Below are 12,449 nucleotides of genomic sequence, written 5' to 3' on the forward strand. Positions count from 1 at the left end.
CCCAGCTCAGATCCCACAACAGCTCTCACTGACGCATCAACCTGAGGACCGTTTGCAAAAGGGCGGCCCACGCAGGCCTCAGGCGGGGAGCGCGCTGGGTGCCCGGGCTGAGCGGGAGGCTGGCACCGGGTCAGAGGAGCGAGGCTGCACCGTGAGCTTCTCCAGGGGCCCTGCCCATGGGCGGCCTCGTCCTCACCCGCCCCATGCGTGCGGGGAGCCTGCCATTCCTGTCCTTTAAGAAGAAAGTGCCAAACGCCAGGTGCTGGATGCAGCCCTTCCCAGCCAGGGTCTGACGGAAACGCCCCTTCCAGTGCCCACAAGGCCTCGGGGCTGCAGAGGAGCGTGGTAGGGAGAGAAACCGCCCGGCCCTGAATCTGGGACACTGCCGTCGGTGAGCATCGTTAGAGACAGTCAGGGGGTCCCTGGGACTCCAAGGTCTACAGCCTAGGCCCAAGGTCCTCCTCTGCCCGTGGCACTGGGTTAGGGTGAAACACCCTTCTCTGCTTGGAGTGACACTTGTCTATGTACCTGGACACCGTCCACAAAGAAAGCGGGGGCGGGCGGGGCCCTGTGGAGTGGCCCTGTTATGTGGACCAGGCTGAGCTCCTGCCGCTGTGGGGGAGGTGGGGGGGGGGGAGACGGCAGGGGGGGGAGAGGTGGGGGGAGGGAGAGGTGGGGGGAGGGGAAGGAAGAGCAGCATGCTCTGCGCAGGTGAGAGTTTGTGCATGAAGACAGAAAGGGCCAGAATCTTCAGAGAAAATCAAGTTCAGATCCAAAGGCTTCCCATGTCTCTTGCATGTGTGCTGGGCCTCTTTGGGGAAGCCTGGTGGGACCCCCAGAGGTGGCGCTTGAGGGAAGGACACGTCAGGCACTAAGGGGTGTTCTCTGCTCCCCAACAGGGTGAGGAGGATGGACCCCGAGAAGAGAAACGTGGAGGCTGGCCGAGGTGGCTGGGGACTCCAGAAGGGAAGGGCCTCGGGTAAGGTGCAGACAGTGGGTGGGGCTCAGAGAGGCGGGCTGGGGGCGGGGCAGGGAGGAGGAGTGAATGCCGACCCCAGGGGGACTGGTCCCTTTGTGAGCTCAGGGCCATGAGGAATGGGAGACAGGGGACCAGGAGGTCCAAAGTCAGCATCACAGAGCCCTACGGAAGCAGCGTGTCATCACCATCATCATCATCATTTCATTCACACACGGTCAAGTTCGCTTTTTGTGGTGTCCAGTCCTATGGGCTTTATCACATGCACAGGGTCCTGTAGCCACTACCATACTCAGGACACAGAACAGCCCAACTCTCCCAAGAATCCCCTGTGTTCCTCCTTTGCAGTGAGCCCCCCCGGTCCCTACTCCTGGCAACCCAGGATCTATTCTCGGTCCCTACAGCTTTTCAGACCATCTTATTCTGGGATTTACCGTATGTAAAATATATGGAGGTACCGTATGTTCGGTGAGGTCATACAGTAGGTAATCTTTTGAGATTGGCCTCCTTTACACCCAATGAATTTGAGATGCGTCCATGTTGCTGTGTCAATCAACAGCGTGTTCATTTGCATTGCTGAGTCGGGTTTCACAGGACGGGTGCACCACTGGCTGTCCATTCACCCACTGAAGCATCGTTGGGTTGTTTCCAGTTTTTGGCAGTTGCGAATAACGCTGTTATCAACATCCGTGTGCAGGTTTTGGTGTGAACACAGATTTCGTTTGTCTGGGATAAATACCTAGGGGAGGCATTGCTGAGTATTATGGCAGGTCTATGCTTAACTTTGTAAGACACTGACAAACTGTTTTCCGGAGCAGCTGTGCCATTCTGAATTCCCCAGCCGTGTGCGAGAGTTCCGATTACCACACACCCGCGCCAGTGCTTGGGACTGTCAGGACTTTTTATTTTCAACATTCTAATGGGTGGGTAGTGGCATCTCGCTGTGGTTTTAATCTGCATTTCCCTAATGCAGACAAATGATGGTTTGGGTATTTAGTTGCCATCCCTGGATCTTTGCTAAGTAGCTGTTCAAGTATTCTGCCCATTTCTAGCTCAGGGGTTGGTTGTCTTATCGTGGAGTTCTGAGAGTCCTCTACACAGCCTGGATTCAAGTCCTTGGTCGGATATGCGATGCACAGATGTTTTCTCCCATCTGTGGCATGTCGCACAGCAGGAGCGTCTTACAAGGTAAGCCAGACGTATCTCTCCAGTCACTGATCCTCAGCCCCCCAGTGGCATCCACCGCTCTTGCAACGGGCCCCCTCCTCTCTGCCCCCGTCGCCTCCCTTCTGACAGAGAGCCCTCCAGCCCTTACCTGCTTCCAGGCAACGGTACTGCTCCTCCCTCAGTGCCCCCATGGCTGTTTGCGCCTCACACCCCAGGTCTCATCTCAAAGTCCATCCCATCCCCAGAGAGGTCCTCCCGGGATGCCCTGTACGGCAGCTTCCCCCTCCCCTCCCCCTCCCCTGCCGCCAGTTACACTCTCTCCTTCCACCTTGTTTATTTCCTCCATGTAACTCACCACAAGCTGTAATCATCCTCTGCTCACTTTTTCTTCTCTATCATCAACCTCCCTCCAGAACACAAGCTCCAGGGGTACGTGTCTGTGCTGGTCACCACTGTACCCCCAGTTCCGCCTGGAGCAGGCGATCCATGAACATGGGCTGAATCAATGCACACGCTCAGGGCCAATGTGCCGCCCTCTCCGTGGGGAAGAGGCCGTTTCACGGACCCTGTGACTCTGGAGGAAAGTAGGAGGGGCACAAAGCAAAGCCCTTCCCCTCACAACCGAGGTCACTGGCAACCCTGACGACGATCACTCCCCACTCCTAAATTCTCCGTGCTAATGAGGGGGCGAGGATAATTTAAATCCACAGATAATCCACAAACTTCATCTCAGCTGTCTGGGTCCGCCTCCTCCGAGGCTCTGCTTTTCTTTCTCCCAGCAGTTGCTAACGAGGCACAAAAGAAGAAACGTTTCAAGCTGCACGACCTCCCTTTCGGATCAAGGTGCAGACAGCAGGAAGTGGAAGGGGGGAGCCCCATCATCCCAAACTGGATTATGACCCTCCGTGATCTAGTTAACTGTAGTCTTCCCGCACCTGATTTACAGCTGAGGCGAAAGGCTCAGGTCCTACAGGTCGTTCCCTGTGTGTGTGTGTGTGTGTGTGTGTGTGTTGTCTGCATGCACAGGCTCAGGCAGGCGGGCAGGGGCTGGACAGTGCAGTGGGGGAGGTGCTGGAGCACTTGGATGACCAACAGTGAGGACCACTTCGGGCCTCGCATCCTCCTTTCAGCCCCAGACCCATCGGGAGCCCCTCAGATGCTGCAGGTCTTTCTTAGCAGCACCTTCAGAACTGCATCTGGATGCACACAGCCCTTCCCCACCTTCTCCGCTCAGGGCCTCCGCCTGCTGGCTGCCGGGCACCCATCTCTGCCGTTCCAGTCGTTTGGGAGCAATTTTGCTCCCAAAGCATGTAAATCCTTTATCAAGGGTGTGCAACGGCATTAGGGCAAATCCCTGGGGCCCTGCCCAGTCTGGTGGGAATCGGCCTTCAAGTACACCCCGGGGCTGAGACTCTCAAGTGAGAGGGGCCGGCTGTCCTGTGCACCACACTCACCGAAAGAACTAAGGCCACGGGGAGCCAAAGGAATGGTATCCATCCACTTGGTGTGCGTGCTGGCAATGGCAGGGGCTCTGGTTACTCTCTTTTTCTCCGCTTGTACTAATAATCGTCACAGCTCACCAGTGTGGCGTGCACGCCATGTGCTGGGGACCTCCTCTGCATCATCTCATTTAATCGACACCATAACCCTAGGAGGGAGGAGGGACTACTATTATCCCCATTTTCAGATGGGAAAACTGAGGCACCGAAGAGTAAATACCTTGCCTTGAGGTGGAATCTGAACCCTGGTCTCAATAACTCCAAGTTCCATGCTTTTAAAAGCTCTTCATCCCTAGCCTGTGGCTGTGGTAACCTGCTGCTCTTCTGGTAGCAGAAGGTATTTCCCAAGCAAAATGCCCCTGTTAACTGGGGGAGTGCAAACATGAGGAGGCTCTTCTGTTCAGACTGGGGACCCTGGGGATCCTCTAGGAGAGTTCATGTAAAATCAGGATGAGAGCAAGCTTCAGAGACAAGGGGACTGACACCCAGGGAGGTGAAGAGACTGGCCAAGGAGGCCCAGGGGAATGAGACGGAGGGCTGGGCCTGAAAGACCCCACTTCACAGCAGGGCACCGCAAGGGCCAAGTCACAAGATGGGAGACTCTCCTCATTTGTAAAGACCTTAGGAGAAAACCGCCTCCACCCAATTTCCTGGCTCTGCCAGCTTTTCCAAGTTCCCGGGTCACAAACTTCACTTACATAAGACCTTGTCCTATTGGATCAGGGACCCATAAAATTTTTTTAATTTATGATTTTTTTTTTTTAAAAAGAGGATGTGTTATGTGGAGTGTGAAAGCTGTATGGGGGGGCTTCCCTGGTGGCGCAGTGGTTGAGAGTCTGCCTGCTAATGCAGGGGACACGGGTTCGAGCCCTGGTCTGGGAGGATCCCACATGCCGCGGAGCAACTAAGCCCGTGAGCCACAACTACTGAGCCTGCGCGTCTGGAGCCTGTGCTCCGCAACAAGAGAGGCCGCGATAGCGAGAGGCCCGCGCACCGCGATGAAGAGTGGCCCCCGCTTGCCACAACTGGAGAAAGCCCTCACACAAAAACGGAGACCCAACACAGCCAAAAATAAATAAATTAATTAATTTTAAAAAAAAAGTGTAAAAAAAAAAAGCTGTATGGGGCTCAGAGACCGTAAATCTGAATATGATTTCATAGATGAGGAGACCGAGGTCCAGGGAGGTCCCATGACTTGCGTGATGCTCTCCAGGCTTTGAGCCTGAAGCACATCTGGAGATCAGGATTCTGACCCCCACGTTCCCAGGGAACAAGGAAGGCTGCACCAACACAGGCCACAGCTGGAGCTGAGCCCTTCCATGAGGATTTCCTCTCCTCTGACTGTCTCTCTCCCCGTGGGTGCTGGCTTTGATTGTGGTCTCTGCCCTCTAAACTGGGAGCTGCTCCAGCCACTGAGAACCTTCCTGCCAAGATGACCAAGCCTTTTCCCTGTACCTCCCAAGATGATGCTAGGAAAAGGAAATGTGACAAGGAGCCCACACATCAAAAGGGCATCTCTGAGGCTTTTAGGCTTTTGTCCGCTGCATGGACACTAGCTTAGAGTCTGGAAGGGGTGGAGGTCCCAGGTTCCTAGCTGTGCGGTGACTAAATCCTCAGACGACCAGATCTAGACATACACACATGTATACACACACACACACTATGAAGCAGTAATGACTGTCCAATCCCAGCCTTCATCTGGACACTGGAGCATCAGGCTGTATAACTAAGCTCCCAGCCTTACCAGCAAGATTTAAATTTTCACAATTTTAAACACACACACCCCTCTGCCCAGTTTTCATCAAGAGAACCATTAAAACATAAGGCTCTCCCCTCTAAAGAATAAATCCTAGGTCACCTGTGAATATCCCCTTTCTCAACACAAGAGCAGGTCACTGTACTCAATTCTTATTCTCCCACCGCCCTGGTTCTCAGCTTGGCTACACATCAGAGTGGTTGGGGAGGCCAGGGTGTGGCCCAAAATGCTCGATTCCTCCCCAACCCTTGGCAGAGCTGCTGGAAGAAACAGGGGTGGATGGGAGCGGCAAGCAAGCCCTGGCAAAGCTGGTGTGGACCATCGCAGGCTTCTGCCCACTGCCGCCCGCATCTTCTGAGGACTCGGGCACCACCTTCTTAGCAGCCTGCGATCAGCCGTGGTGACTGTGGACTTGAAGGGGGCAAGTCAACGAGAGAAAGAAGCAAGCCGCTCTGAGCGGGGGCGCTAGATGCGGTGGGTAATTTCTTCATTCTCATCACAATTCGGTTCACGGGAGACTCCTGGAATGTCTTTATCCATCACAGATGGTTTGGGGAGATGATAAATTAATATCGTTTAAAGGGAGGCATGGCTGAAATGGTTAAATGGTAACGTCTTCTCTGCCGGCTCTAAAGAGAAAGAGCCCCCAAGTCCATAAAGAAGACAAATGGTAAACAAAACCGCCTATCTTTTGACAGATTCCAGAACGAGTATCATTCACACACCCTTCTGCAGAGAAAGGGGAGAAATTCATCTCGTCTGACTTTGTATAGGACAACAGCCCACGCCATAATGAGGCCTTCCCAGTGCTGTGAAATCGCGCTGAATAGCGGAGAGTGCAGTCGCCTGCTCCCTGGGCATGTTGATTACAGCCCTTTGTGTGCACCGGCCCTGCCAGCCCCAGTCTGGTTCTAAGCTAGGGGAGGGGAAAAAGAACCCAACAAATTTGTTGCTATGAAACTTCCCAAATGGGGGAACGGCATAATGATGTTTGGGATGGAATACCCTTGCTCCAAGCTGTTCTTGTCTGGGTCCACCCCAGCTCTCAACTGAACAAGGTCGGGAGTCAGCCAATCACCAGCAGTGTATGGGTGGCCTCAGCCCCTGCCCGGGGCTCCTCCCAGACCCTGGGAAGTCGGGTACCCTGGGAGTAAAGGGGCCCCAATAGCCATTCCCAAGCACCCTCAAGTCAACGGCCAACTTGAGTCAAGAGGCACTGCTGGTTGTCCCATTTCCCCCATGAAATGCATCTGAAACAGAGCAAAGAAGTGCAGCCTTCACCCGAGAGCTACAATGGGGCCAGGGCTGGGGGTGACTCCACATCTACATGACTTTGGAATCCCCTGAGAGCAAACCATCTGAGATCAAAATGCTGGGACCAAATGCTTCCACTAAGGGAACCATATCCTTAAACCATCTGGCCCTGGGAAGACAAGACAGTGGACTCCTCGGGGGCGGGGTGATGGAGAGACGCCTGTCTGAAGATCTCAAGGGTACACATCCCCCCTGCCGGCATCTGAACTCCTACAGCTGGTTCCCACCAAGATCTCAGGGTCTTTCTTTGGTGGGGGAACTGTGGATTCAAAGTTCCCACATCCCCTAAGGGGGTGACACCAGGAAAAAAAAGAGCTGAGGGGAAAGATCTGGAACTTTCAACAGATGCCTTTCCTCACCAATGAAATGGCAAGACCTTTCAGGTCACATTCTTCTTCTCACCAATCAGAGAGCAGATCTTTCAGGCATTGTATTTTCTCACCTATCACAAAGCAGGGCCCTTCAGGCAATGCTCTGCCTCACCAATCAGGAGGCAGGATCCTTGAAGCACTGTCTTTCCTCACCAATCAGGAGGCACTGAGAGTCCCGCCCTTTCCTGCCACATTTCCCCAGAAGGATAAGCAAGTGTCCTTCTGAGCAGATTCCATCCTTACATTTTCTCCTCTTCCATGGGTTCTTCTCCCAGCGTTACCACCAAAGCAGTTGCTGTCCAGGGCTGGGAGAAAGGACCCAGCCACCGAGGCTGGCCAAAGCATTTGAAATAAGACAGGACCACACCCTCATCTGCCTGCATCTGTCCCTCCTGGAAACCAGCAAAGGAAGCCGGCAGCTCCACACCATTTAACTAGAGTGGCAGAGCCCTGGAGGATGATCTGCAGGTTCCCAGGACCCCGTGGCCTCCTGACAGCTCGCTCCCAGCAGTGAAGGGCCACACACGGCCCTCATCCCTCCCCACGGCAACAGAGGAAAGGGAGAGCAGGCAAGATGGCAAGATGACCAAGTCCCTGCTCCTTCCTGACTCTCCAGGGGACATGCCTTTCCTGCTCTGACAGAAGAAACTGGCATGGCAGGAAGTGACCACTGCCTTTCCAGACACAGCCCAGACCTTCTCATCCGCGGGCACAGGGCTGCCCACCCGACTGGCCCCTGTTGATTAAATTTTCTTGGCCAAATCCCCACGAAATCTATGTGCAACCAGTTGTTTACAAGACCCTGACTTCAATTTCTTCTGTAGAAGAGAAACAACAAACACTTGGGCACAAGGCGTTGGCTACCTTCCAACTACATTCTCTGAAAACCCAAAGCCCTCCTTCCATGGTGCCCCTGCCTTCCTGCCACCGTAGACGTTTCTTGGATCCCTTTGCCCAGGTCACTTTCTCAGTCCCTGCTCAAAGTCTCCTGGGGGATGCTCACCTGATCAGTTGTTTTTTAATGTGGAAACAGCCCAGCTACCTTTATGCTTAAATTTCTCTCGACAACCACCAGAGGCAGCCTTAAGTCCACAGATCTGGAAGGAGAGCTTGCTTGTGTGTTGGAAGCCATCCTATTCATCTCTGCTCATTTGGAATCCAAGGGATTTCTCGAGGAGGAGACAGACTGGGAACCTGTTTTTTGGAGAACAGCGTCCTGCACAAGCAGGGCCGGCTCATGGGCCCCACACTCAGAAGGGCACGCGCTTGGTTGAAACTCTGCTTGCCATTTTGAAATTCTTAGCAATTCCTGAATAAGAAGCCCCGTATTTTCATTTTGCACTGGGGCCCACGAATTATGTAATCGGTCCTGCACACAAGTGCCCAACATCTGGTGGATTTCCTGTTAAGAGGATGATACTTTGGCTTCATCCAAGGCTAAGCAGTGGCCATAGGAGGGTTTCCCTGCTGCAGCTCATCATCTGGGCCTAAGTCTCCCATGGCTTGTGTCTCTCCGGTGTCAGGGTCTTTACAGGCCCATGTGAGGACCCCAGCCATGCTGGCTTGTGGCCCAAGAGCCCTCGGAGATAAATATGTTCTCGGGAAGCCATGCTCACAGGAAGCCGTGGCGCTAGGCCTCACGTTTTGGACCCAGAGAGTCCTGGTTCCTGGAATTCCCAAAAGCAAATGGGGGTGCGGGTGGGGGGAGAGCACTTCTCCCCTCCCCCAATGTCACTACATTCCCTGGCATTTCATCAACTCCTCTGAGTCATCTGACCATCGCTTCATTTTTGTTAGTGGGAGAAAACAAACAGCAGAAAGTTAAAACATTACTGCTTGCTTCAGTGAACAAAAAATAGAGTCCCCCATCTCCCTTTAATTTTTTGTCCTGAGAAGTGAAACTATTTGCAGGTGGATTAAACGTTCCTTCTGAGCCCCGTCCCCCCCCCAGCCCCCCAGTTGCCGACATCACAGTGAAGGTGCGCATCTGTGTGAGTGTTGGGGGCTGGAGGCGGGGGAGCGGTGCGCACACATCCAAAGAAATGCATCTGCTTGGTTTTGGTGAAAGAGAGTCCTTTGTGCCGACGGTAAGCCCGGTGAACACGACCCCCGCCCTGTGGTATGCGGCACACCTGCGCCGACGGAGGGGGCGGGGGGGGGGCCCGGGAGCCCTGCACCCTCGCGGGGATCCCACCTCCTTTCTTCTCCCGGAGCCGTTTCTCCACTGCCCCTTTGTTCCGACTTACACCTCCAGATACCTGGGAGGCGTGCGTGCGTGCGTGCGATGATCTCAGCGTGGGCACTAGAAAAAAGAAACGCTGGAGGAGGAGAAGGAGAGGGGAGGGGCGGGAGAGGGAGGGGCGGCCCAGGCCCGCCCCGCCTACCTTTGCAGGCCTTGCGGTGGGTGATGGGCTTGCCCAGGTCGCGGTAGTAGCCCTCCTTGCAGTAGTGGCAGTGGCGGCCGGCCGTGTTGTGGCGACAGTTGAGGCAGACGCCTCCGCTCTTGCGCCCCGACAGCTTGTAAAGCTCCATGTTGAAGCGGCAGCGCCGGGCGTGAAGGTTGCAGTTACAGGCTACGGGAGACAGGGACACGGGTCAGGAGCGGCGTCAGGAGGGGCGCCGGAGACCCCGTCCCCCCAGCTCCCCCTCCTCCACTGCCCGATCCTGAGACAGACTTTCTTCCGGGAGCTTTTGCCTTGGCTCCCCTGTTTGCATTCATCAGCGGGTATTGACCACCTGGCAGTACCTGAACCGTCGCCAGCCGGCTGCTTTCCCTCTCCAGTGGAGAGGGTTCACTTCCTTCAGACGATCCCCTCTCCCCCCGGCCCACACACTCATCACACAAGTCAGAGTTGGGAGGTGCGGCTGGCATCCTCCTTGTGCCCAAATCCTGCTTGTTGTGGGCTGAACTGTGCCTCCCCCCACCCCATTCATGTGCTGAAGCCCGAACCCCAGAACCTCGGAACGGGGCTATATTGGGAGACATCTTGGCAGAGGACCTATCTTGGAGATGGGGCCTTTAAGGAGATGATTACATTAAAATAAGGACATAAGGGTGGGCCCCAGTCCCATCTGACTGGCATCCTCTTTCTATAAAGAGGAAGTTTGGACACGCAGAGAGATGGCAGGGGTGCAAGTCAAGGAGAGAGGCCTCAGGAGAAACCAACCCTTCCCACACTTTGCTCTTGACTCCAGCCTCCGAATTATGAGAAATAAACGTGTGTTGGTTAAGCACCCCGGTGGGTGCCAACTTATCACCGCAGCCGGAGCAGACACTTGCACTGCTTCTGAGCAGCACCTCTACCCACGCACGCTCCCCACTTCCTTGAGCTCCAGCCACTGGGCTGGACTCTCCTTTTCCCACGCCTCCTCCTGCCACTGAGGGCTCGGGGCCCCGCTGCACCGTCTCCCCTCCCACCATCAACTTGCATGACTTCCCACGGCGTGGTGGCCCACACTCCTGGCCGCTGGGTCCTCTGGACAGGCCCTTAGCATCCTCCCCCCGTCCTGCTCCTGCCTAATCCTGCTTCCCTCTGCCTGTTCCCCACATGCTCCTCTGGACTCAGCACCCTTTTCCCTCTGCTCTGATGCTCTCCCCAGTCTGCCTCGTTCACCCCTCATGGCAGTGCCCACCTCTGTGCTCCTGTCTCCCAAATCCACATTGCCGGCTTCTGCTTTGGGGTCTCTATGTGGACCCTAAGGCGCCTTCCCCAAACCCATTCACTGCTCTCCATCCATCAGGCCTTGGCCCCTCTGTCACCTGAGCTGAGCCCTCCAAGCTCCCGACACTGTGAGCAGAGCAGCAGTTCTAAGCACGTATCTGAAGATGTCCAGTACCTGTTTAAAATCTTTCAGTGGCTCCCCACTGAATAAAATCTAAATCATTTAACACGGCCTCCCGGGCTCTGAATAAACTGGTCCTGCTTCTCCCTCCCGCTGTAGCTCTGATCATCCCCCTCTCTCCTCTTATGCTTCAAGCTGTATCAAACTTTGTCAGTTTCTGGAGCATGCCACGTGTGAGGACCCCTCACCTGTTGCCTCTGAGGCTTTGCATTTGCTGTTCCTTGCCTCATTGGACCCTCTGCTCTCAAGCCCCCTCCTCATCTGCCTGCATCCTTCTCAACCTCCGTGTCTTGGTTTCAATGTCACTTCCAGGCCTTTCTTCACCTCCGGCCAACCTGGCTTGCACACAGGGGGGGTCTGAGCTCCCTAGGGATCCAGCACAGCCCCTACACAGCCCTCTTCATATCACCCTGCGACACTGTTCCCTGCTTCCTCTTTAGGCTTCTGACTCCAGGATGCCTCCAGCTTAAATCTGGCCTAATCTTGCTCACTCTACAACACGATTTGCCCTTACTTTTGTGGTAAGCTTGTTTTAAATCGCATTTTATGTAATTGTTAAAGAAATAAACGTTTAATACCAGACACTTGAAAAACAAAAGCAGAAAGGTAAAAAAAAAAAAAAAAAAAAAAAACGCACTCAAATCTCCACCAACTGCTGTTAATACCGGGTCTCTCCTTGCAGGCTTTAATTAACATTTGCTCAGCTGTGGAGCTATTTAATTCTTTCCTACACACGTGGATCATCCTTGTACCTCTCGCTTCCAAGCCAATTTTCTCATAATGATGAACATTTTTTTTATGTCAGATAATGTCCTTCATAGTTTTGAAAGTCCTCCACTGTATGCATACACAAAATGGGCTCCTTGGAATCAGAAGCTGATGCAGTTAAAAGCAGGGCCTTCCCAGGTTGGGCAGTTATTTCCAGTTTTTCACTATTACAAACAACACAGTGGTAACCACCTTTGAACATGCATATCTGTACTCTGCTCTGATGATTGTCGTACGGTAAATTTCTCAGGGCAGAATCGCCAGGTTAAATTTTGGTGTTCTTAACTCGGGATCTCAATTGCCCTCAAGAAACGCTGTCCTAGTTTACTCTCCCACCAGCAGGATATGAGAGTTCCTATTTCTCCACACCCTAGAAAAGAATAACAATATGCATTTGGTATCAGCATTCTTTTTTTTTAACCTTTGCCAATTCGTCTGGAAAACACACAAACACACACAATTTTAATTTGCATGGCATGTCTTTGATTACCAGTGAGATTGGACATTTCTCCATGTGTTTGTTTTTCTATTTATATTTCTTTTTGTGTGTGTATGCATTGCCTGTTCATGCCATTTGCCCAGATTTCAAAAAAGGTGGGTTTTTTTCTTACGCTGTCTAGTGCTCTTATAGACGATGGATTAAAAACCATTTGTCTTTTTTACATCCAAGCTGCAAATATTTTTACCAGTTTCTTATTCACATATTACTTTTGTGATTTAAAAAAATTTTGCCTCTTTAATTTTTCTCTCTGATG

At 53.4% G+C, this 12,449-nt stretch overlaps 1 protein-coding gene across 2 annotated transcripts in view; it reads right to left on the reverse strand.

Annotated features, from left to right (window-relative positions):
• NTN1 (netrin 1) overlaps positions 1-12,449 on the reverse strand; it is a 204,466-nt gene that overhangs the window by 57,898 nt on the left and 134,119 nt on the right. For both annotated transcript variants that reach the window (XM_061174818.1, XM_061174817.1), the window contains exon 3: positions 9,468-9,656. In XM_061174818.1, the coding sequence (XP_061030801.1) occupies positions 9,468-9,656 (189 nt within the window). The remainder of the gene's footprint in view (positions 1-9,467; positions 9,657-12,449) is intronic.

This window comes from Eubalaena glacialis, chromosome 19 (genome assembly GCF_028564815.1).
Source record: "Eubalaena glacialis isolate mEubGla1 chromosome 19, mEubGla1.1.hap2.+ XY, whole genome shotgun sequence".
NCBI classification, from domain to species: Eukaryota; Metazoa; Chordata; class Mammalia; order Artiodactyla; family Balaenidae; genus Eubalaena; species Eubalaena glacialis.